This window comes from Periophthalmus magnuspinnatus, chromosome 18 (genome assembly GCF_009829125.3).
Source record: "Periophthalmus magnuspinnatus isolate fPerMag1 chromosome 18, fPerMag1.2.pri, whole genome shotgun sequence".
Classification (NCBI taxonomy): domain Eukaryota; kingdom Metazoa; phylum Chordata; class Actinopteri; order Gobiiformes; family Gobiidae; genus Periophthalmus; species Periophthalmus magnuspinnatus.
In genome coordinates, this window is record NC_047143.1 from 4,149,539 (window position 1) to 4,175,632 (window position 26,094).

At 40.9% G+C, this 26,094-nt stretch overlaps 3 protein-coding genes across 3 annotated transcripts; all 3 read left to right on the forward strand.

The window, feature by feature from the left end:
- The first annotated feature begins 38 nt into the window (after positions 1–38).
- LOC117386289 (butyrophilin subfamily 3 member A2-like) lies at positions 39–6,863 on the forward strand. Its single transcript, XM_055229227.1, has 6 exons — positions 39–120; positions 2,084–2,147; positions 2,523–2,901; positions 3,001–3,395; positions 3,595–3,708; positions 3,906–6,863. The coding sequence occupies exons 2-6, from the start codon at positions 2,093–2,095 to the stop codon at positions 4,415–4,417; spliced, it is 1,455 nt and encodes a 484-aa protein (XP_055085202.1). The 5' UTR covers positions 39–120; positions 2,084–2,092; the 3' UTR covers positions 4,418–6,863.
- A 3,588-nt stretch (positions 6,864–10,451) lies between these two features.
- On the forward strand, positions 10,452–20,546 carry LOC117386670 (butyrophilin subfamily 2 member A1-like). The gene is made up of 6 exons (XM_055229228.1): positions 10,452–10,536; positions 11,017–11,080; positions 11,456–11,797; positions 18,922–19,200; positions 19,400–19,513; positions 19,711–20,546. Exons 1-6 carry the CDS (start codon positions 10,477–10,479, stop codon positions 20,544–20,546), a joined length of 1,695 nt encoding a protein of 564 aa, XP_055085203.1. The 5' UTR covers positions 10,452–10,476.
- Positions 20,547–24,818: 4,272 nt separating this feature from the next.
- Positions 24,819–26,093, forward strand: LOC129457135 (butyrophilin subfamily 3 member A2-like; the record flags this gene model as incomplete). The annotated part of the gene is made up of 3 exons (XM_055229229.1): positions 24,819–24,894; positions 25,371–25,434; positions 25,810–26,093. Coding segments are annotated over exons 2-3 (339 nt in total), but the record flags the coding sequence as incomplete, so codon positions are not given.
- Between the last annotated feature and the right edge of the window lies 1 nt (position 26,094).

The following is a 26,094-nucleotide window of genomic DNA, read 5'->3' on the forward strand; positions in this document are numbered from 1 at the left end:
TCTGGAGGAGTGGCCAAAGGACCATAAACCAGGGGCGAGACGCTATCAAAAGTTTGATCATGAGATTTGTGGACTCTACACTGCACTTAACTGGAGGAAATAAACTTCAAAACAAAGCAGGTAGCTAAGTTTTTTGATTTTCTAACACGATCATTAGCCTACTGTAGCTATGTTGTTTTTTCTGTAGCCTGAAATAGCCTGTAAAGAAAGTGTCCTGTCCTGATGAAAAAAGTGCCTTTTTAATGATCCTCGTTTGTGCATATAAAATGCATTTGTGAACATCACACTGTGACTGTGATGGGACTGTTTCAATCAAAGATAGGCTAAAAGTTGTTGTTTTTTTTAACTTCCACTTTCATTTATAGTCACACATCCATTTCTAATCCTGAGTAGACATGTAGGCTGTGTTTGTCCGAGTAAATTTCAACAGTGATACAAAACACTTGGATCACTGATTGGACAGTTAATTGGACACAATCAAACCACAACATTGCAATTAAAACAGCTAGTGTACAGTTGGGCAAAAAAAGTATTTAGTCAGCCACCAATTGTGCAAGTTCTCCTAATTAAAAAGATGAGAGAGGCCAAATTACAGGCCTCGCTCATCTTTTTAATTAGGAGAACTTGCACAATTTTTGTTCATCATAGCTTCACTTCAACTATGAGAGACAGAATGGGGGGAAAGAATCCAGGAAATCACATTGTAGGATTTTTTATGAATTAATTGGTAAATTCTTCTGTAAAATATTTGGTCACCTACAAACAAGCAAGATTTCTGGCTCTCACAGACCTGTAACTTCTTCTTTAAGAGGCTCCTCCGTTCTCCACTCGTTACCTGTATTAATGGCTCCTGTTTGAACTGGTTATCAGTATAAAAGACACATGTCCACAACCTCAAACAGTCAGACTCCAAACTCCACTATAGACAAGACCAAAGAGCAAAGGAACCACAAACAAAACTGTAGACCTGCACCAGGGAAGACTGAATCTGCAACAGGTGCAGCTTGGTGTGAAGAAATCAACTGTGGAAGCAATTATTAGAAAATGGAAGACGTACGAGACACTGATAATCTCCCTCGATCTGGGGCCCCACACAAGATCTCACCCCGTGGGGTCAAAATGACACAAGAACAGTGAGCAAAAATCCCAGACCCACACGGGGCGACCTAGTGAATGACTTGCAGAGAGCTGGGACCAAAGTAACAAAGGGACCATCAGTGACACACTACACCACCAGGGACTCAAATCCTGCAGTGCCAGACGTGTCCCACTGCTTAAGACAGGACATGTCCAGGCCCATCTGAAGTTTGATAGAAGCATTTGGATGATCCAGAAGAGGATTGGGAGAATGTCATATGGTCAGATGAAACAAAAATACAACTTTTCGGTAAAAACTCAACTTGTTGTCTTTGGAGGAGAAAGAATGCTGAGTTGTACCCAAAGAACACTATACCTATGAGGGTGGAAACATCATGCTTTGGGGCTGAGTGAAAACCTCCTACAATCAGCAAGGACACTGTAGATGAAACGTGGCTGGATCTCTCAGCATGACAATGATCCCAAACACACCACCCGGGCAATGAAGGAGTGGCTTCGTAAGAAGCATTTCAAGGTCCTGGAGTGGTCTAGCCACTACTAACGATGGTCCAGATCTCAACCCCTTAGAAAATCTTTGGAGGGAGTTAAAAGTCCGTGTTGCCCTGCGTCAGCCCCAAAACATCACACACAGTTTGTGAAAACCTTTGGAGACTTACAGAAAACATTTGACCTCTGTCATTGCCAACAAAGGGCAAATAACAAAGTATTGAGATTAACTTTTGTTACTGACCAAATACTTATTTTCCGCCATAATTTGCCAATAAATAATTTCAATAAATAAAAAATATATATTATTATAAAAATATACTTTTTTTTTTTTCTCATTCTGTCTCTCATAGTTTCAGTGAACCTATGATGAAAATTACAGGCCTCTCATCTTTTTAAGTGGACTTGCACAGTTGGTGGCTGATTAAACACTTTTTTGCCCCACTGTTTAAGATCCAGTGTCATGAGGTCATTTCAGTGACTGTTCCTTCTTTCTCAGAGTTTCACTATGGGTGTGGAGATGCTCTCTGTGTTTTTACTCATGCAGACTCACTTTTGCTGGGGTAAGTAAAGGTTAAAATACATGTGCACACAATTAAATGACAGTTCTTTGAGTATCTTAAAGTCACTGTTGATGCATTATCTGTTATTCATGTCAAGTCTCAGTCATTTTGGTGGGAGCTGTGCTGGGGCTGTGTGTTACAAATGTGGCTGTTTGAGTTGGTCACCAGTGGTAAACAACTCAACTCTTTTAAGTATTAACTGATACACCACAGTCACACAGAGGGGAGGTGGGTGAAGTGTTTTGCTCAAGGATATAATGATAACATGCCCTGGTCGGAAGTGGGAAGGACCAACCTTTGGGTTTGTGGGAAAACGCTTAACCACTACAGCCACCTCCCCCCAACAGTGTGGTAATGCCACTTTTATTTCCTCAGGTCAGAACACACTGGTCGTTCCCTCTCAGCCAATCATAGCGCCCGTTGGCAGTGATGTCACTCTGCCCTGTCAGTTGGACCCTGTTAAAGACCTCAGGGACATGGTGGTGGAGTGGTCACGGCACGACCTGACGCCGCGCTACATCCACATCCGCCGTGACGGTCGAGACCTTCTCAGGGACCAGAACTCCCTGTACCTGGGCCACACCTCTGTGTCCGAGAGCCGACTGCAGCAGGGGGACATGTCCCTGAGTCTGACCAGAGTCAGACTCAGTGACAGGGGCAAGTACAGATGCTACATCCCCCAGACTGATTCTGAAGCAGAGGTCACTCTGCTGATCGGTGAGTGTTTTGAGTTTAATTGTAAAGATCTTGCATTGTAACAGCTGTATTATTGTCATGTTATATAAAAGAAGAGGGCATTCTCAGTATTCTTTTCAGATTGTTGTATCATAACTGTAATTGTTCTTTTCGTCAGAAATGAAAGAATTCAAATACATCTGAATTGTGAAATCAGTCAAGAGTGTTTTTGTGTTTTCCTCCCTCCTCCTCACTTCTCTTGCTCTCTGCTCTTTGCTGCTCCTCTGTCTCCAGTGTCCGTGGCCCCTCCCTCGATGAGCCTGATCAAAGAGCGCTCGGGGTCTCCCGTGCTGAGGTGTGAGTCCAGGGGCTGGTACCCGGAGCCGGAGCTGGAGTGGCTGGACTCAGAGGGGACGGTTCTGCTCAGGACTGAGGCTCAGAGAGGAGCGAGCGAGGAGCTGTTCAGTGTGAGCAGCAGACTGAGTGTGGAGCAGAGGCTCGGCAACACGTTCACCTGCAGAGTGAGACAACAGGAGAGCGGCCAGAGCAGAGAGGCCCAGCTCAGCATCACAGGTCAGGACACATCAACAATCACACAAGCAGACTCTGACACACGTGTGTGTTCAGGCTCAGAGACGGGAGTCTGTTGGATTTAAATGGTCCATTTATCTCAGTCTATAGACAAACTGTATCACCTGACAGTGACTTTACTGGATCAAGGGTTTTGTTTACACCCGACTCTGTTCTGAGACATGAATATTGTTGTGTTCAGATGAATTCCTGGAGGCCTGTCCCTCGTGCTCTGTGGCCTGGGTCCTCTTTAGTTTGCTGCTGTGTCTCGTTGCTGCTGCTGTTGCCTTTGCCGTGTGGAAGTTTCAAATCAACAGTAAGTTCAGATTTGACAGTTACTCTTAATATTATTTCACTTTAAATGTGAGACACAAACTGAACTGATCCAAGCTCTTCACCTGAAAGCAGAAAAAGCTCAAAGTAGAGCTCTGTGTCAGGTGGAGAACATGGATCTGAACTGATAGAAATGTTTTAGAAAAAGCACAGATTTAAACTGATGGACTTCTCCCACAGAAACCAAGACTATGGAGAACAAACTTAAAGACTGTGAAGAAGGTGTGCCAATGATGAGGGAAAAAGAAGATGAGAAAATCCACAGAGGAGATGACAAACTGGCTGAATACAAGGAGCAATTAGAGAAGATTACAGAAGAAAAGAAGTCTGCTACAGAGTTGAGTGAGGAACTAACAGGAACAAAAGAGTTTCTAATGAAGCTAAAAGAAAAACTAAATCAATATAATTATCAACTCAGCACTGACTTGGAGAAGAAGAAGGAGATGAAGAAAAAGAAGAAGGAGAAAATGATTATGGAGAAGTATGCCTATAAGATTGAGAAAATGAAGATGCAAATTGAAGAGTTTGGGAACATTATTAAAGATGTTAACACAGAAATGTCTAAAATTGAAAAACTCCTTTTGAAAAACAGTGAGAAGAAAGGGAAGCTGGAAGGAGACATAAAGCATTTCACAAAACTGGTCTGCTCGGGCCTCATACGCCACACGACTCAGGGAAGGCGTTTCCATTAGTTGGACAACAAAACCAAAATGCTTCAACCAGCATTGATAACATAGGAGTATTACAAATATTAACGTTGGACCACTAATTTGCACGATACGGCTCTATGAGAATAAAATCATAATAAAGTCATATTCAAAGTAAAGATGCAATTTTATCCAGATTTAGGGCCAAGAGCCATTCTCCACCACAGCAAAGAATGGCCCTTATTTGAGTTAAAAGGTTAAATAACCTACATACGATAGATGTAGAACTTACAGGCCTTTTAAACATTAACAACTGCTGAATCATTTCCTCAGAAATACTCCCCCTGCACCTCTGTGTGTAGCTGAACGCTTTTGGGCAGGTGTAGGAGTTTCATCAAATACATTCCCTTGACTTTGAGCTTTCTACACTTGTTTACACTTGTTTGTGGACTTGTGGAGCTGCGCGTTCAGGCAGTGGCAGCTGTTTATACCCTGTACCTGGAGCATCCACAGATACAGGGTGTACACAGTGCTCCAGACCCTGTACTGTGGAACAGTGAGGACAGTGTGCTGTGTCTATTCTGCATAAAGAATTTGAGATTAAAGACTGAAACTAGCTCTTAGACTAAACTGTGACCACCTCTCCACAGGCCCATAATGAGGGGCTGAAGTTATCTACAATGAGCACATCTTTGAATGTGCTTGTGCAAAGTGCTCGTGCTTAGAACAGTCGAGAAGTGAAGCTAAGTGGAATCTGGGTATGAGCTGAGACTCCACCTGTCTGCGGCTCAGAGCACAGTCTGTGTCCTGCCCCAGGGAGCCCCAGGGAGCCCCACTCTCTGCAGGCTTTTAACAAGGAGAAGTTCAGTCACTCCACGGGGAGAAACAGTAGCCTACTTCATTCAAACGTTCTTTGATTAATGAATAACTTTCAAACTTATGGGATGTGCAAAATGTCAGTATTTCACCGTTTGATTTTGTTAATGGACATTTATATAAACTTTTCACTCATCCAAGCGCCGCTCTTTTGCAGTCTGTACATTTTGATTCGGCATCAAGCCCCAAATCATTAAATGTCTTTGTTTGGCGACAATGTTATTCCACTTAATTCTCAGTCACATAATTTAATTTTTTTAAGTGACTCTTTTTAAGTGAGAACAATACTTTGAAGTAATGTGACTTTTACTTGAGTGCAATTTTTGGCAACCCACCTCTGCCCTGGACTGATTATGGAGATAGACCGATATACTGGGCCAATATTTAGACTTTTTAGTGTATCTGCTATTGGCCTTAAATCTCCAGCAGTGGGTGAAATTTTGTTTCGGTCGATCTCCTGCCTAGAAAATACACACAAAGCTTTATACACAAAGTTTAACACTTTAATACACAGAGAAAACTGCACAAAACAACTACACAGCTCTCTTACAGGTCTGTGGTATAAAAAAGGGTTTGTAGTAAATTTAAATGACATAATTTGAGAAAAATAATAAAAATCTACATATCAGTCAAAAAATGTTGGCAGAGCTCATCGGCCATTTGCTCTGGATTCTAAACAATCGACATCGGCCATGAAAAAAACAGTATCGGTCGATCTCTAGTTGATTAATATTCCAGTACGACTCGTAAACATAAAGGATCTTTTCAATTAAATACACTGACCCCATGAATATGTCAATATGGACAAGTTCAAGGAAAAATAATCAGGGCGGTGGATTCTTGGATATAAATCTTCATTTAAAAGCTCCATCAAAAGTAAATACTGAAAACCACTGGTGCAGGTTTTCAGCTCAGGTTTGAGTTTTGTGTTTATGGGAAACATTGTGAGGACTTTTCACTGATCAAAAGAAGAATATTTAGTTTTGAACAGTTAAACGCTCTGGCAAAGGCCTATGTTTTCTGTGAAACTCATGGATAAACTGCTAGATTGCCCATGACGGCAGATCCAACCATCAGAAAAGTTACACAGTGTTCCTTTTACATCCACTAATAAAATATTTTTTTATAAATACAATGAAATGCTAGTTGTTCATAGATGATTCTTGTCTGTCCTGTGCAGTAGTAGAACAGGCCCATTATACAGTGTGTTATTTCACATGTACTTTTATCTCTGTGGATAATGACAGGACCAAAAGTGCAGTTTGATTCCTCTCAGTCTGTACAGGGCTGTACGTCTGATCCACTGAGACACAGAGACTTATGTGACCATTTTAAAAGTTCATTGACTAATTATTTTATTTGAATTATACGTAACGTTAAAACATAATGGAAAAAATTATGATGCGTCCAACAGTGGTGGAACTTAACGAAGTTAAAGTAGTAAAGTATGTAAAGTAAAAACTTTAGGTATCTGTACTTTACTTTTAGATTTTAAAGTGGATTCTTTTTACTTTTACTTCACTACATCTGAGTGTAGTATCTGTACTTTCTATTACACTACATTTTTGATAAGGACTAAAAACATATTCTTTATTATTGTTTGAGACCGGCTGAAAAGGCTGAGACTTTATTTTACAAATAAAAGCGGCTAGAAAAAAACTACTGAATCAGTTGTTTCTGTTAAACAAAATTCTGCTTCATCAAAATCTATTCATTTGAAGCCTTATCAAACCTCAAAATATAAGTACATTTTTAAACAGGTTCTTTAATTCTTTTACCCAAGTAGATCATTTTCATGTGATAAGTTACTTTTGCTTGAGTATTTTTATTTTTATTTATCTTTTTGCTCCAGTATCTGTACATTCATGTCGTAACGCTCGGCACAAGGGACCAAAGATACAGAACTCGGGGAAAGTTTAACAGTGTTTATTTACAAAGTGCAAAAAGTGAACGTGGGTCAATCGGTGAGTCGGGAGCGGGGCGTGGGCCGTGGTCCAGGGGCAGAGCGTGAGGAGCAGAGTTTGAGGCGGGACGGACTGTACTGGTAGAGAAGAGCTGGGTCGGAGGCTGGAGAGCTGAGCGGATCAGGTGAGGAGCAATGTATCCAGTTTAGCAAGATCAAAAAACGTAAAAACATGAACTGAGCCAAGCGAGGAATACCACAGAGATACACGGACGATCTGGCGCTGAGTCTCAGGTGCTGGCTCCTCTTATTCTCCCCAGGTGCAGGGGGTTAGGGCGCCGAGGCCACCAGAGATGTGTTTTATTTCCATTAGCTAAATATGTGCTGCTACATTTTTTGAATGGGACTTTGGTGTGGACAGCTACAGTTTAACCTGTGTGAAGGACCCCTCCCCTCAGGTGTGCTCTGGGAGACTGAGGCAGAGGTTTGAATGAGTGTTTTACAGACTAAAAGACTACAAGTTAGTGAAGTTCAGTTTATGTAAAGTACAGGACAATGTATGAAGAGTCAAGAGGAAGATCATTTTGGGGACAGGACTTTTCAGAGAAGACTCGAAATATGCCACCATTTTACATCAGTGGACCTGCAGATAAAACAGAGAGACTAGACGTGTATAATTGTGCAGACAGGACACACCTCAGAGGGACAGAGGACACATCAGAGGGACAGAGGACAAAGGACACCTCAGAGGGACAGAGGACAGACAGGACACACCTCAGAGGGACAGAGGACAAACAGGACACACCTCAGAGGGACAGAGGACAAACAGGACACACCTCAGAGGGACAGAGGACAAACAGGACACACCTCAGAATCAGAATCACAAGACTTTTATTGCCATCCTTTGTGAACACTGTTCACAAACTAGGAACTTACTTCGGTGATAAAGTGCAACATAAAACACTGAATAAATACAAATACAGATAAGGGCATGCACAAAGTTAAAAAAAAGATATGCTTAAAAAATAAAATAAAATACTTATAGGTAGAAAATATAAACAACAGCAGCATCAGAACAACAGACATGGCTTATTAAAGTGACCGGTGTTATAAAGTGTCCAGTTTAGTGCAGATATTATAAAGTGTCCATGAGACAAACTGCAGCGAAGAAACTGTTCTTATGGCGAGAGGTTCTGGTCCCAATGGACCGTAGCCTCCTGCCAGAGGGAAGTGGCTCAAATAGTCCATGTCCAGGGTGAGAAGTGTCAGCTGCCCCCCCCCCCCCCCCCGAGTCCTGGAGACGTACAGGTCCTGTAGAGATGGAAGGCTGCAGCCAATCACCTTCTCAGCAGAGGCACAATGCGCTGCAGTCTCTGTCTGTCCCTGGCAGTGGCCCCAGTGAACCACACAGTGATGGAGGAGGTGAGGATGGACTCAGTGATGGAAGTGTAAAACTGCACCATCATCTGGACCGGCAGCTTGAGTTTCCTCAGCTGCTGCAGGTGGAACATCCTCTGCTGGGCTTTCTTGATGAGGGAGCTGATGGTCGGCTCCCACTTGAGATCCTGGGTGATGCAGGTGCCCAGGAAGCGGAAAGAGTCCACAGTGGTGATGGGGGAGTCTGTCAGGGTGAGGGGAGGCAGGGGGGCTGTGACTTCTGGGCGTTGAGCTCCAGGTTGTTGCTGCTGCACCAGGACACCAGCCGGTCCACCTCCCTCCTGTAGGCAGACTCATCGCTGTCTGAGATGAGTCCGATGAGGGTGGTATCATCCGCCAGTTTGACGGACAGGACACACCTCAGAGGGACAGAGGACAGACAGGACACACCTCAGAGGGACAGAGGACAGACAGGACACACCTCAGAGGGACAGAGGAAAGAGGACACACATCAGAGGGACAGAGGACACAGGTGAGTCTGTTTATTACACTGGCTGTTTTTAGTTGTGTCTCGTCCTTTTGTCTCTAAACATTAAAGTGTCTCTGCTCCTGTGTCACATTAACACTGATTCTGACATAAATCTCTGTTACATCTGCTAAACGAAAGAACGACCTGTGAACGACTCCTGAATGTGTGAATGCTCATACAGAGACACACTGATACCACTGCAAGAACGAGTACTAGTATTTAATTTTGAGTACTCACCAATACTGAGTAAAAATACTGTTTTCAGACATTATTTTTTACAGGTTTTTGATTATAGTAGTAAATCTAATTCATATCACAGAGTTTTAGGATTTTATAGCCACTCATCTTAGAATTCTTATGTTATCTCCGGACATCACTGCAGTTCAGTATAATTCCAGTATAATTTATTTAGAGAAGCACCTGGCTTTAATATTTACCACTTTGTTTTTGCTCCGAGCTAACTGCTAATGAGCCACTGTTAGCATAACACTGTTAGCATAACAGTGAGTGTTTCTTACTTTGACCAGGGCCACATTTTTACACATATGGACAGGCTGTACGTCTTTAAAAAGCTCTGAACTGCTCTATTCAGTCTCTGTCAATTATAATAAGTTAAATACAGCACAATCAAATATTTTCCAGCAGCACTTAACAGCGTTAGCATGCTACTATAGTAAACACAAGCATTGTGCTGATATCCTCTGTGAGCTTTAAAAAACTATTTTATTTGTATATTTCATGTGTAAATCTGATGTTATGTCCAGGCTGTTTCTCTTATGAAACTCTAAACTTGAATTACTACTTTGTACTTCTAGAGTGATATGATTTTGAAGTAAGTGTACCCTCGCTTAAGTACATCGTTTGACTACTCTATTCAATTTCATGAGGTAAAGAAAAGAAGTAAACTCACTTTACTCAACTGGATCACTTTAAAATGCACTGAAAATCAAGAAAAAAATGTCCAGAATTTTAAGATTTCTTTGGCAGACCCTCTTCCTCACATGTTTTATACTGTTAGACTTGTGGTTATTGCTGTTGTGAGCCTCTGAATTTGCAGTCTTTTTATCAGTGGTTGTGATGATGTGTTAATGTTGTCAAATATGAATATGTGGCTCTGAAGTGGTGAGGGCAAATTCAGCTTAGGGCCCTTAAAGCCTCGGGCCGGCCCTGCTAATGAGGGTGATGTTTACTCATAGTTAACTTCCCTGTTTTTGAGATAGTAAACATTATTTTTCCAGTGCCATGCTATGCCCATTTTTTTATTCGGTCATTTAAACTCTCACCTTCTCAACACAATAGCGTTTTTTTTCACTGGTCCAAAGCTTAGATGATAAACACTTCAAAGTCCAGCCAAGTGCAGTCTGGAGGAGTGGACAAAGGACCATAAACCAGGGGAGAGGCTCTATCAAAAGTCTGATCATGAGATTCGTGGACTCTACACTGCACTTAACTGAAGGAACTGAACCTCAAACACAACAGGTAACTAAGATTTTTATTTTCTAACACGATCAATAGTCTACTGTAGCTATGTTGTTTGTTTCTGCAGTCAAAAATGTCCCATAAAGAAAGTGCTGTGTCCTGATGAAAGCAGTGCCATTATAATGATCCTCGCTTGTGCATTTACCACGGACTTGTGAACATCACACTGTGACTGTGATGGGATTGTTTCAACCAAACATAGGCTAAAAGTTGTTTTTTGATTTAATATGTTTTGTTTGTTTGTTTTACTTTCACTTTCATTTATAGCCACATTTCCATTTCTAAACCTGAGTAGACCTATAGTCTGTTTATGTGAGTAAATTACACCAGTGATGATAATATTTGGATCACTGATTGGGAAGTTCACAATCACACAGTTTGTAGTCTTAGTTTTCATTTACTTCATCACTGCAGTTAAACAGTTGGTCTATAAGATCCAGTGTCATGAGGTCATTTCAGTGACTGTTCCTTCTTTCTCAGAGTTTCACTATGGGTGTGGAGATGCTCTCTGTGTTTTTACTCATGCAGACTCACTTTTGCTGGGGTAAGTAAAGGTTAAAATACATGTGCACACAATTAAATGACAGTTCTTTGAGTATCTTAAAGTCACTGTTGATGCATTATCTGTTATTCATGTCAAGTCTCAGTCATTTTGGTGGGAGCTGTGCTGGGGCTGTGTGTTACAAATGTGGCTGTTTGAGTTGGTCACCAGTGGTAAACAACTCAACTCTTTTAAGTATTAACTGATACACCACAGTCACACAGAGGGGAGGTGGGTGAAGTGTTTTGCTCAAGGATATAATGATAATATGCCCTGGTCGGAAGTGGGAAGGACCAACCTTTGGGTTTGTGGGTGAACGCTTAACCACTACAGCCACCTCCCCCCAACAGTGTGGTAATGCCACTTTTATTTCCTCAGGTCTGAACACACTGATCGTTCCCTCTCAGCCAATCATAGCGCCCGTTGGCAGTGATGTCACTCTGCCCTGTCAGTTGGACCCTGTTAAAGACCTCAGGGACATGGTGGTGGAGTGGTCACGGCACGACCTGACGCCGCGCTACATCCACATCCGCCGTGACGGTCTGGACTTCCTCATAGACCAGAACTCCCTGTACCTGGGCCGCACCTCTGTGTCCGAGAGCCGACTGCAGCAGGGGGACATGTCCCTGAGTCTGACCAGAGTCAGGGCCAGTGACAGGGGCAAGTACAGCTGTTACATCCCCCTGGTTAATGTCAAAGCAGAGGTCACTCTACTGGTCGGTGAGTGTTTTGAACAAGTTTAATTTTAAACATCTTGCTCTGTAACAGTTGTTTTCTTGTTATGTTTTATAAAAGAAGAGGGTGATGTTGATAAAGTATAAAAGTGTTTGGGGCTGTGTCCTGTGTCCTGTTTAGTAAAACCTGTTATTAACATTAGCAAATGAGAACACGCTCCAAAAATATGACAATGTACATTTTCATTGGACAATACATTCTCATTATTCTTTTTAGATTGTTGTATCATAACTGTAATTGTTCTTCTCATCAGAAATGCAAGTATCTGCTCTTGAGAATTACATCTGAATTGTGAAATCTAATAGTAAGACTCAGGAGTGTTTTTGTGTTTTCCTCCCTCCTCCTCACTTCTCTTGCTCTCTGCTCTTTGCTGCTCCTCTGTCTCCAGTGTCCGTAGCCCCTCCCTCGATGAGCCTGATCAAAGAGCGCTCGGGGTCTCCCGTGCTGAGGTGTGAGTCCAGGGGCTGGTACCCGGAGCCGGAGCTGGAGTGGCTGGACTCAGAGGGGACGGTTCTGCTCAGGACTGAGGCTCAGAGAGGAGCGAGCGAGGAGCTGTTCAGTGTGAGCAGCAGACTGAGTGTGGAGCAGAGGCTCGGCAACACGTTCACCTGCAGAGTGAGACAACAGGAGAGCGGCCAGAGCAGAGAGGCCCAGCTCAGCATCACAGGTCAGGACACATCAACAATCACACAAGCAGACTCTGACACACGTGTGTGTTCAGGCTCAGAGACGGGAGTCTGATGGATTTAAATGGTCCATTTATCTCAGTCTATAGACAAACTGTATCACCTGACAGTGACTTTACTGGATCAAGGGTTTTGTTTACACCCGACTCTGTTCTGAGACATGAATATTGTTGTGTTCAGATGAATTCCTGGAGGCCTGTCCCTCGTGCTCTGTGGCCTGGGTCCTCTTTAGTTTGCTGCTGTGTCTCGTTGCTGCTGCTGTTGCCTTTGCCGTGTGGAAGTTTCAAATCAACAGTAAGTTCAGATTTGACAGTTACTCTTAATATTATTTCACTTTAAATGTGAGACACAAACTGAACTGATCCAAGCTCTTCACCTGAAAGAAGAAAAATCTCAAAGTAGAGCTCTGTGTCAGGTGGAGAACATGGATCTGAACTGATAGAAATGTTTTAGGAAAAGCACAGATTTAAACTGATGGACTTCTCCCACAGAAACCAAGACTATGGAGAACAAACTTAAAGATTGTGAAGAAGGTGTGCCAATGATGAGGGAAAAAGAAGATGAGAAAATCGACAGAGGAGACGACAAACACAGAGGAGACGACAAACACAGAGGAGACGACAAACACAGAGGAGACGACAAACACAGAGGAGACGACAAACACAGAGGAGACGACAAACTGACTGAATACAAGGAGCAATTAGAGAAGATTAAAGAAGAGCAGACGTCTGCTGCACAGTTGAGTGAGGAACTAACAGGAACAAAGGAGTTTCTAATGAAGCTAAAAGAAAAACTAAATCAATACAAGTATCAACTCAGCACTGACATGAAGGAGAAGGAGAAGAAGAAGGAGGAGAAGGAGAAGAAGAAGAAGAAGAAGAAGAAGAAGATGATGTCTGACCCTAGGAAAGAGGAGAAAATTAAAAAAATGCAGAATCAAATTGTAGAGTTTGAGGACATTATTAAAAATGTTGACACAGAAATGTCTAAAATGGAGAAGCTTCTTTCAAAAAACAGTGAGAAGAAAGGGAAGCTGGAGGCAGAAGTAAAGCATTTCACAAAACTGGTGCAACAACAGAAGGAATTACAAGAGGAGGAGGTGAAGGAGAAGGAGGTGAAGGAGGAGGAGGAGAAGAAACAGGAGGAGGAGAAGAAACAGGAGGAGGAGAAGAAATGGGAGGAGGAGAAGAAACAGGAGGAGGAGAAGAAAAAGGAGGAGGAGAAACAGGAAACCAAGAATGAGGCTCATGATGACACCAGTGGAGGAGAGAATATGAACCCCAGTCCTCAAAAACCAGTAAACCCTCAGGAGCAGACAGAGGAGCAGCAGGCACAGGGGACGGAACCGGAACAAACAACAGACACAAATACAAGTGAACAGAGCACTTCTGCTAAAGAAGAAAAACGGTGGGGCATCAAGTCAAACAAAAAAAAAAAAAAAAAATTAATAATACATCTAAATAACTATGATTTTTATATTATTGTTAGAAGAAATCTGTTTACGCCAAAGTTCAGTCTACAAGTGAACAGTGACTTTAGCAAGATTAAGTTAAAGTCCGATCTTACACAAATTTGACTCTTGTGACCTTTAAGTCATGTTATAATGCTGTTCCAAACATTGGACCACTACTCTGTACTTTTACTTGAGTAATAATATTTTGAAGTAAGCTCTTACTTAGTCATTTTTGGCTACTCACCTCCACGCAGGGTTGATCATAGAGATAGACAAATATATTGACTTTTTAGTGTATCTGCTATCAGTATTACATCTCCAGCAGAGACATTTTGTTTTGGTTGATCTCCTACCTAAAAATATATTAACACTTTAATACAAAGAGATAACTGCACAAAACGTGACTACACAGCTCTCTTATAGGTCTGTGGTATAAAAAAGGGGCTTTGGGGGGAGTTTGTAATAAATTTAAATGACATAATTTGAGAAAAAAAATCAACCCAACGTATTGGTCCCAAAAGATCGGCAGAGCTCATCCGCCATCGGTTTCTCTGGATAATCGACATCGGCCATGAAAAAAACAGTATCGATCGATCTCTAGTTGATTAATATCCAGTACGACTCGTAAACATAAAGGATCTTTTCAATTAAATACACTGACCCCCTGAATATGTCAATATGGGCACGTTCAAGGAAAAATAATCAGGGTGGTGGATTCTTGGATATAAATCTTCATTTAAAAGCTCCATCAAAAGTAAATACTGAAAACCACTGGTGCAGTTAAAGATGGACGGCCTCTGTTCAGGTTTGAGCTTCATGTTTATGAGCAACATCGTGAGGACTTTTCACTGATCAAAAGAAGAATATTTAGTTTTGAACAGTTAAACGCTCTGGCAAAGGCTTATGTTTTCTGTGAAACTCATGGATAAATTGTTGGATTGTCCATGGATTAACTTTTGCCAGATTAAAAAACATACCAAGCAAACTCCACTCAATAAGAGCAGATCTGACTGTAGCTCCCTCTTTTAATTTTATATATTTATATTTGAGAGCAGAGGTTAGAGAAAGTGAATCAAAACAAAAATAATTAGCAAATTTTTATTTTTTTTGTTTTTTAGTTTTACTTTTAGCTAAAGTTATGTTTACAATTGTTGTCCAAATGACAGTCCTTTCTTTGTTTGTACATAGCAATAAAAATATATGAAACTGAAAAGAGTTTGTCGTTTCTAAATATGCATAAATCATCATGTCATGTTTGTTTATCTGTTTCACTGCAAATACAAACACTACAAAACATATTGAATTACAATTAAAATATACTATGTTGACAATTATCCTGGTCAGACTTTGATCATCTAAAGCAGGGCTGTCAAACTCAATTTCACCGAGGGCCACATCAGCAAAATGGTTCGCTCTAAGTTTGCAAAGATATAAAAAACATGTCTGTGTAACTGCGTAACTCCTGATAAACTGACATTTTAAGACAGTCATACATTTAAATTTACCTTGTCGCGGGCCACATAAAATGACATGGCGGGCCGCATTTGGCCCCTGGGCCTTGAGTTTGACACATGTGATCTAAAGTCTGACGGAGCTGCATGTTGGACACAGGTCCTCAGAGGCAGCACTGCGCTCGTCCACACTGGTCCTCACAGGTTTAACTCCAGTGACACTGCAGGATGGACGGACTATGTCCCTTTGGTTTAATAAGGTAAGATTCACTTTACCCTCTGCATTTGACCCATCCTTCAGTGCTGCTGCTGGGGCAGCCTGTCAGGAGCAGAGCAGAGTCTCATCTCTAGATCTTGAGTGAGTCCTGGTCACGTCCTCTGCCTCAGCTGGAGTATTTTACACATTATGCAGCTTGTGGGTTCCTTCCTTAAAGCTGCACAGTGTAACTTTTGTGGGGGAGGGCCTGCTTGTCTCCATGGAGATATTATTGCTTTGTCTAGAATGTTCCATTATGGCAATAAACATCTCACCCAGGCAACGCAAACAGGACAAGTTACAGGTCAGATCTGTGGAGAGGCAACCCCGCTCACTGTTTAAATTAATTTTGTTCCTAAAAAGATCATGAAAACACATTCTTACAAACACCTGTAATTGAACATATTCAATATGAATAAGTTTAATGCCACAGTGGAACATCAGGCAAAGCCATATAGTCTCCATGGAGACATGATGCCAGATCCAACCATCAGAAAAGTTACACAGTGTTCCTTTTACATCCACTAATAAAATATTTTTTTTTTATAAATACAATGAAATGCTAGTTGTTCATAGAGGATTCTTGTCTGTGTTGTGGAGTAGTAGAACAGGCCCATTATACAGTGTGTTATTTCACATGTACTTTTATCTCTACAACAATAAAACAGACAGTTCACAAATGGCTCAATACTACAGTGCATTGAATAAATGCAGTACTGCTACTACTGCTGCTACTACTACTCCTAGTGCTACTGCTACTAATTTCAATATATACGTTTTATCTGAGCATGTTTAGCTCTAAGCATAAGGTGTTTAGGGATAAAAAGGTACAGAGCATCTGTCCCAGATCTTGTTAATTTCAGAATCTCAAACAGCTGTTTAGGAATATGCAGTCACTTAAATTGCTTTGGCCGAGGACAACAAACAAAACTCTACACTGTCTTATAAACTTATACACATATAAATTAGCTGCATTAGCATCACAGCGCACCGTGATAAACTGACAGGAGAAACGTGCAGCAGAGTTTTGTGATGCTGATGCTACAAACAGACTCACTAAACTCCTCGTTTATGTTGGTCTCAGTCGTCTATACCCGGCGTCAGTGGCGCTGTTTACGGCTCCTAAAAGTTTACAACATGAAGCGAAGTTTTAGGACACGGATAACACTATTTAATATCACAAATAGCGGTTTGTGTGACTCCTGCGCACTGTCCTGTCACTTTACTCCAGCTCCTCAGGGGGAGGAGCATCTGCACAGCGTGGGGCGATACTAAGCACGTGATTGGTCGAGGTGGTCACATGACTGAAACGTCATCACGTGGTGCATTCACTGACACGAAATAATAGAATTGTCTTATATCTGTCCGCAGTTTAGTGTGATTTAGACCTGGGTGACACATAATATGCACATTTTTATTGATTATTTAAACTCTCACTTTCTCAAAATAATCACATTTTTTTCACTGGTCCAAAACTTAGACTTTTTATTTATTTATTTATTTGATTGGGATAATACATGTTAATGAAAAGACATGATTCAGCATGAAAATAAACAAACATTAAAGCCAAAGTTTATTTTCCATCCGTTGTTCCAGGGGCTGAGGTCAAAAGAGTCAAAATAAAAATGAAACACTACAAAGTCCAGACCACTGCAGTTTGTCTGGAGGAGTGGCCAAAGGACCATAAACCAGGGGCGAGGCGCTGTCAGAGTCTGATCCTGAGATCCGTGGACTTTGCACTGCACTTAACTGAAGGAATCTGACCTCAAACAAAACAGGTAGCAACGTTTATGATTTTTTACTAGCCTACTGCAGCTATGTCGTTTTTTTCTGCCGCCAAAAATAGCCCTTAAAGAAAATGTCCCGCCCTGATGCAAACAGTGCCGTTATAATGACCCTCATATGTGCATGTAAAATATAAAATGGATTTGTGAACATCACACTGTGACTGTGATGGGATTGTTTCAGTCAAACATAGGCTAAAAGTTGTTTTTGATTTAAGTTATTGTTTTTTTCTTTTACTTTCACTTTCATTTATAGTCACGTTTCCATTTCTATAATCTATGTTTATGTGAGTAAATTACACCAGTGATGATAATATTTGGATCACTGATTGGGAAGTTCACAATCACACTGTTTGTAGTCTTAGTTTTCATTTACTTCATCACTGCAGTTAAACAGTTGGTCTATAAGATCCAGTGTCATGAGGTCATTTCAGTGACTGTTCCTTCTTTCTCAGAGTTTCACTATGGGTGTGGAGATGCTCTCTGTGTTTTTACTCATGCAGACTCACTTTTGCTGGGGTAAGTAAAGGTTAAAATACATGTGCACACAATTAAATGACAGTTCTTTGAGTATCTTAAAGTCACTGTTGATGCATTATCTGTTATTCATGTCAAGTCTCAGTCATTTTGGTGGGAGCTGTGCTGGGGCTGTGTGTTACAAATGTGGCTGTTTGAGTTGGTCACCAGTGGTAAACAACTCAACTCTTTTAAGTATTAACTGATACACCACAGTCACACAGAGGGGAGGTGGGTGAAGTGTTTTGCTCAAGGATATAATGATAATATGCCCTGGTCGGAAGTGGGAAGGACCAACATTTGGGTTTGTGGGAAAACGCTTAACCACTACAGCCACCTCCCCCCAACAGTGTGGTAATGCCACTTTTATTTCCTCAGGTCAGGACACACTGGTCGTTCCCTCTCAGCCAATCATAGCGCCCGTTGGCAGTGATGTCACTCTGCCCTGTCAGTTGGACCCTGTTAAAGACCTCAGGGACATGGTGGTGGAGTGGTCACGGCACGACCTGACGCCGCGCTACATCCACATCCGCCGGGACGGTCTGGACTTCCTCATAGACCAGAACTCCCTGTACCTGGGCCGCACCTCTGTGTCCGAGAGCCGACTGCAGCAGGGGGACATGTCCCTGAGTCTGACCAGAGTCAGAGTCAGTGAAAAACTGATACTGAAGCAGAGGTCACTCTACTGGTCGGTGAGTGTTTTGAGTTTAATTGTAAAGATCTTGCATTGTAACAGTTGTATTATTGTCATGTCATATAAAAGAAGAGGGCATTCTCATTATTCTTTTTAGATTACTGTATCATAACTGTAATTGTTCTTCTCATCAGAAATGCAAGAATTTTCTCTTGAGAAATACATTTGAATTGTGAAATCTAATAGTAAGAGTCAGGAGTGTTTTTGTGTTTTCCTCCCTCCTCCTCACTTCTCTTGCTCTCTGCTCTTTGCTGCTCCTCTGTCTCCAGTGTCCGTGGCCCCTCCCTCGATGAGCCTGATCAAAGAGCGCTCGGGGTCTCCCGTGCTGAGGTGTGAGTCCAGGGGCTGGTACCCGGAGCCGGAGCTGGAGTGGCTGGACTCAGAGGGGACGGTTCTGCTCAGGACTGAGGCTCAGAGAGGAGCGAGCGAGGAGCTGTTCAGTGTGAGCAGCAGACTGAGTGTGGAGCAGAGGCTCGGCAACACGTTCACCTGCAGAGTGAGACAACAGGAGAGCGGCCAGAGCAGAGAGGCCCAGCTCAGCATCACAGGTCAGGACACATCAACAATCACACAAGCAGACTCTGACACACGTGTGTGTTCAGGCTCAGAGACGGGAGTCTGATGGATTTAAATGGTCCATTTATCTCAGTCTATAGACAAACTGTATCACCTGACAGTGACTTTACTGGATCAAGGGTTTTGTTTACACCCGACTCTGTTCTGAGACATGAATATTGTTGTGTTCAGATGAATTCCTGGAGGCCTGTCCCTCGTGCTCTGTGGCCTGGGTCCTCTTTAGTTTGCTGCTGTGTCTCGTTGCTGCTGCTGTTGCCTTTGCCGTGTGGAAGTTTCAAATCAACAGTAAGTTCAGATTTGACAGTTACTCTTAATATTATTTCACTTTAAATGTGAGACACAAACTGAACTGATCCAAGCTCTTCACCTGAAAGCAGAAAAAGCTCAAAGTAGAGCTCTGTGTCAGGTGGAGAACATGGATCTGAACTGATAGAAATGTTTTAGAAAAAGCACAGATTTAAACTGATGGACTTCTCCCACAGAAACCAAGACTATGGAGAACAAACTTAAAGACTGTGAAGAAGGTGTGTCATTCATGAGGGAAAAAGAAGATGAGAAAATCCACAGACGAGACGACAAACAGGCTGAAAACAAGGAGCAATTAGAGAAGATTAAAGAAGAGCAGACGTCTGCTGCACAGTTGAGTGAGAAACTAACAGGAACAAAGATGTTTCTAACAAATCTAAAAGAAAAACTAAATAAATACAAGTATCAACTCAGCACTGACATGGAGAAGAAGAAGAAGAAGAAGAGGCCTGACCCTAGGAAAGAGGAGAAAATTGAAAAAATTAAGAAGCAAATTAAAGAGTTTGAGGACATTTTTAAAGACGTTGACACAGAAATGTCTAAAATTGAGGAGCTTCTTTCAAAAAACAGTGAGAAGAAAGGGAAGCTGGAGGGAGAAATAAAGCATTTCACAAAACTGGTGCAACAACAGAAGGAAATACAAGAGGAGGAGGTGAAGGAGAAGGAGGTGAAGGAGAAGGAGGAGAAGAAACAGGAGGAGGAGAAGAAACAGGAGGAGGAGGAGAAACGGGAGGAAGAGAAGAAACAGGAGGAGGAGAAGAAACAGGAGGAGGAGAAACAGGAAACCAAGAATGAGGCTCATGATGACACCAGTGGAGGAGAGAATATGAACCCCAGTCCTCAAAAACCAGTAAACCCTCAGGAGCAGACAGAGGAGCTGCAGGCACAGGGGACGGAACCGGAACAAACAACAGACACAAATACAAGTGAACAGAGCACTTCTGCTAAAATAAATAAACTGTGGAACATCATGCTAAACAGAAAAATAAAAATCAATAATCCATTTAAATAACTATGATTTTTATATTATTGATAGAAGAAATCTGTTTGTGCCAAAGTTCAGTCTACAAGTGAACAGTGACTTTAGCAAGATTAAGTTAAAGTCCGATCTTACACAAATTTGACTCTTGCGACCTTTAAGTCATGTTATAATGCTGTTCCAAACACTGGACCACTACTCTGTACTTTTACTTGAGTAATAATATTTTGAAGTAAGCTCTTACTTAGTCATTTTTGGCTACTCATAGAGATAGATCATAGATAGACAAATATTTGGACTTTTTAGTGTATCTGCTATCAGTATTACATCTCCAGCAGAGACATTTTGTTTTGGTTGAACTCCTACCTAAAAATATATTAACACTTTAATACAAAGAGATAACTGCACAAAACGTGACTACCCAGATCTCTTATAGGTCTGTGGTATAAACAAGGGGCTTTGGGGGGAGTTTGTAATAAATTTAAATGACATAATTTGAGGAAAATAATCAAAATCAACCCAACATATTGGCCCCAAAAGATCGGCAGAGCTCATCCGCCATCGGTTTCTCTGGATTCTAAGTAATCGACATCAGCCATGAAAAAAACAGTATCGATCGATCTCTAGTTGATAATATCCAGTACGACTCGTAAACATAAAGGATCTTTTCAATTAAATACACTGACCCCATGAATATGTCAATATGGGCAAGTTCAATGAAAAATAATCAGGGCGGTGGATTCTTGGACATAAATCTTCATTTAAAAGCTCCATCAAGAGTAAATACTGAAAACCACTGGTGCAGTTAAAGATGGACGGCCTCTGTTCAGGTTTGAGCTTGAGTTTGAGAAGAATATGTTGTTTTGAACAGTTAAACGCTCTGGCAAAGGCTTATGTTTTCTGTGAAACTCATGGATAAATTGTTGGATTGTCCATGGATTAACTATTGCCAGATTAAAAAACATACCAAGCAAACTCCACTCAAATGAGAGCAGATCTGACTGTAGCTCCCTCTTTTAATTTTATATATTTATATTTGAGAGCAGAGGTTAGAGAAAGTAAATCTAAACACAATTTGCAAATGTTTATTTTCTTGTTTCTTTTTACTGTTAGCCAAAGTTAGTAGACATGTTTACATTTGTTGTCCAAATGACAGTCCTTTATTTGTTTGTACATAGCAATAAAAATATATGAAACTGAAAAGAGTTTGTCGTTTCTAAATATGAGTTGTACGGTAATATAAGTTGGTCAGGTTTCAGAAGAAGAGCAGGGTCTCATCTCTAGATCTTGAGTGAGTCCTGGTCACGTCCTCTGCCTCAGCTGGAGTATTTTACACATTATGCAGGTTGTTGGTTCCTTCCTTAAAGCTGCACAGTGTAACTTTTATGGTGGATGGCCTGCTTGTCTCCATGGAGATATTATAGCTTTGTCTAGAATGTTTCATTATGGCAATAAAACAGTGAGACTGGACATGTATAAGACATGGACAGACAGGACACACATCAGAGGGACAGAGCACACAGGTGAGTCTGTTTATTACACTGTTTTTATTTGTGTCTCTTCCTTTTGTCTCTAAACATCAGATGATGTGACTGAAGTTAAAGTGTCTCTGCTCCTGTGTCACATTAACAACGATGATTATGACACAAACCTGTTACATCTGAACGAAAGAACGACCTGTGAACGACTCCTGAATGTGTGAATGCTCATACAGAGACACACTGATACCACTGCAAGATCGAGTACTAGTATTTAATTTTGAGTACTCACCAATACTGAGTAAAAATACTGTTTTCAGACATTATTTTTACAGTTTTTTTTAATTGAATTGATTGAATGGTTTTATTTCGAGTTTGTGCCAAGAGAAAAAAAAAAAAATCATGTTAACTACATGTACATTGTAAACAAAATAAAAGCACATCTCTCGAAAAGGAGTGGGAAGAAGAAAAACCTTATATTAACCCACCCCTGTTCATAACAGCTTCACAAATTATGTGGTTGCTTTGATCTCGGAGCTTAACAAATATTTACATATAGCAAAATAAATTACATATCACCTCTGTATATATATATACATACACACATGTATATACATGCATATGTACACACATACATATACACATTATGTACATATTTATCTACACATTATATATACATATATCTATAAACATTTTATTAAATTTTTTTAAGATCACCCAGTGCTGTCAGCCTTATACAACGAAAGCAAAAATTCTTTATAATTCCTTTTAAACCTGTAAATATTTGGGCACTGCACCCCCCTGCACTGCAATTTGAAAAGGGGAAGAAGTAACGTTTGGTAGTTGTTGCCCCAAATTTCAATACAATATGTCAGATATGGAAGTATGAGTGAGCAGTACAGTGTGTACAGAGCCTTTTGATTGAAAATGTATTTCCCTTTATTGATTAAAGCAACACTTTCTGAGACCTTGGATTGTATCTGATGTGTGGTTTCCAGCTCAGCTTTTCATCAATCATTATACCAAAAAATCTGATTTTAGAAACCCACTCAATTTTGACCCCATCAACAAGTATTGAAAGTTTTGAATTTCTTTTATAATGACCAAAAAACATAGCTTTTGTCTTTTTTAAATTTAGGGATAACTTATTGGAATCCATCCATAATTTAATTTGACTTAACTCTGTGTTCATCGTTGTAATACGTTTTTTATAATTGTCACTGGAGAAAAATATATTGGTGTCATCTGCAAATAAAATTATTTTTAATATGTTAAATGTTTTAAATATGTCATTTATATACAAATTAAATATATTAGGTCCCAAAATTGAGACTTGCGGCACTCCACAATTAGAACTCATAAATCTGGAAGGTTTTTGATTATAGCAGTAAATCTAATTCATATCATAGGATTTTTATAATATAGGCCACTTTTTCATCTTAGAATTCTTATCTTATCTCCTGAAATCACTGTAGTTCGGTATAATTCCAGTTTATTTAGATAGGCATCTGGCTTTAATATTTACCACTTTGTTTTTGCAGACTGCGCTCTGAGCTAACTGCTAACGAGCTAACGGTTAGCATAACACTGTTAGCATAACAGTGAGTGTTATGTTACTTTTACTGCAGCCACACTTTCACACATATGGACACATGTACCTCTTTTAAAATCTCTGAACTCGCTCTGTTCAGTCTCTAAATTGTTTGTCAATTATAATAAGTTAAATGCAGCACAAGCAAATATCTGCCAGCAGCACTTAGCAGCATTAGCATGCTACTATTATAAACACAAGCATTGTGCTGATGTCCTCTGTGAAATATAAAAACCTTTAGAGTCGTAAATATTTGTATATGTGACAGTCACATATGATCACAGAACAGAGAATGTGCATCTTTATGGTGACCTCAGCTCAGACCTCACTGCTCCGTGAGAGATGATTTGTGAGCATCAAACTAGAGACAGCACAGATACAGCGGTATCGACTCTTGGTATCGGCAGCCCATTGACGAGTATGAGTACTGTCACCTGATACTGGCATCTGTGCATCCTGCTCATTAATATTCACATTTACGTGAAATCACAGCATCCAAACCCTGACAATAAACATAAAAATAATAATCTTATTTAATGTTCAGTCCAAATGGTCTGATGATTCTAAATCTGATGTCATGTCCAGGCTGTTTCTCTTGTGCAACTCTAACTTGGATCACTACTTTGTACTTCTAGAGTGATTTGATTTTGAAGTAAGTGTACCCTCACTTAAGTACATCGTTTGACTACTCTATTCAATTTTATGAGGTAAAGAATAGATAAACTAGGTAAGAATAGGTAAACTCACTTTACTCAACTGGAACACTTTAAAATGCACTGAAAATCAAGAAAGAAATGTCCAGAATTTTAAGATTTCTTTGGCAGACCCTCTTCCTCACATGTTTTATACTGTTAGACTTGTGGTTATTGCTGTTGTGAGCCTCTGAATTTGCAGTCTTTTTATCAGTGGTTGTGATGATGTGTTAATGTTGTCAAATATGAATATGTGGCTCTGAAGTGGTGAGGGCAAATTCAGCTTAGGGCCCTTAAAGCCTCGGGCCGGCCCTGCTAATGAGGGTGATGTTTACTCGTAGTTAACTTCCCTGTTTTTGAGATAGTAAACATTATTTTTCCAGTGCCATGCTATGCCCATTTTTATTCGGTCATTTAAACTCTCACCTTCTCAACACAATAGCATTTTTTTCACTGGTCCAAATCGTAGACTATAAACACTACAAAGTCCAGACAAGTGCAGTCTGGAGGAGTGGACAAAGAACCATAAACCAGAGGAGAGGCTCTATCAAAGTCTGATTGTGAGATTCGTGGACTCTACACTGCATTTAACTGAAGGAACTGAACCTCAAACATAACAGGTAGCTAAGTTTTTGATTTTCTAACATGATCAATAGTCTATTGTCGCTATGTTTTTTTTTCCTGCAGCCAAAAATGTCCCATAAAGAAAGTGCTGTGTCCTGATGAAAACAGTGCCGTTATAATGACCCTCATTTGTGCATGTGAAATGGATTTGTGAACATCACACTGTGACTGTGATGGGACTGTTTCAAACAAAGACAGGCTAAAAGTTGTTTTTTGATTTAATATGTTTGGGTTTTTTTACTTTCACTTTCATTTATAACCACATTTCCAATTCTAAAACCTATTAGCTATAGTCTGTGTTTATGTGAGTAAATTACACCAGTGATGATAATATTTGGATCACTGATTGGGAAGTTCACAATCACACTGTTTGTAGTCTTAGTTTTCATTTACTTAAACACTGCAGTTAAACAGTTGGTCTATAAGATCCAGTGTCATGAGGTCATTTCAGTGACTGTTCCTTCTTTCTCAGAGTTTCACTATGGGTGTGGAGATGCTCTCTGTGTTTTTACTCATGCAGACTCACTTTTGCTGGGGTAAGTAAAGGTTAAAATACATGTGCACACAATTAAATGACAGTTCTTTGAGTATCTTAAAGTCACTGTTGATGCATTATCTGTTATTCATGTCAAGTCTCAGTCATTTTGGTGGGAGCTGTGCTGGGGCTGTGTGTTACAAATGTGGCTGTTTGAGTTGGTCACCAGTGGTAAACAACTCAACTCTTTTAAGTATTAACTGATACACCACAGTCACACAGAGGGGAGGTGGGTGAAGTGTTTTGCTCAAGGATATAATGATAATATGCCCTGGTCGGAAGTGGGAACGACCAACCTTTGGGTTTGTGGGAAAACGCTTAACCACTACAGCCACCTCCCCCCAACAGTGTGGTAATGCCACTTTTATTTCCTCAGGTCAGAACACACTGGTCGTTCCCTCTCAGCCAATCATAGCGCCCGTTGGCAGTGATGTCACTCTGCCCTGTCAGTTGGACCCTGTTAAAGACCTCAGGGACATGGTGGTGGAGTGGTCACGGCACGACCTGACGCCGCGCTACATCCACATCCGCCAGGACGGTGTGGACCTCCTCATGGACCAGAACTCCCTGTACCTGGGCCGCACCTCTGTGTCCGAGAGCCGACTGCAGCAGGGGGACATGTCCCTGAGTCTGACCAGAGTCAGAGTCAGTGAAAAACTGA

Coding starts and splice junctions, on each gene's coding strand:
- LOC117386670 (XM_055229228.1), top strand. CDS start 10,477: ATGAGATTCGTGGACTCTACACTGCACTTAACTGAAGGAACTGAACCT. Junction 11,798..18,921: donor AGAGGTCACTCTACTGGTCG/GTGAGTGTTTTG, acceptor CTCTGTCTCCAG/TGTCCGTGGCCCCTCCCTCG. Junction 19,514..19,710: donor GTGGAAGTTTCAAATCAACA/GTAAGTTCAGAT, acceptor CTTCTCCCACAG/AAACCAAGACTATGGAGAAC.
- LOC117386289 (XM_055229227.1), top strand. CDS start 2,093: ATGGGTGTGGAGATGCTCTCTGTGTTTTTACTCATGCAGACTCACTTT. Junction 2,902..3,000: donor AATTGTAAAGATCTTGCATT/GTAACAGCTGTA, acceptor TCTTTTCGTCAG/AAATGAAAGAATTCAAATAC. Junction 3,709..3,905: donor GTGGAAGTTTCAAATCAACA/GTAAGTTCAGAT, acceptor CTTCTCCCACAG/AAACCAAGACTATGGAGAAC.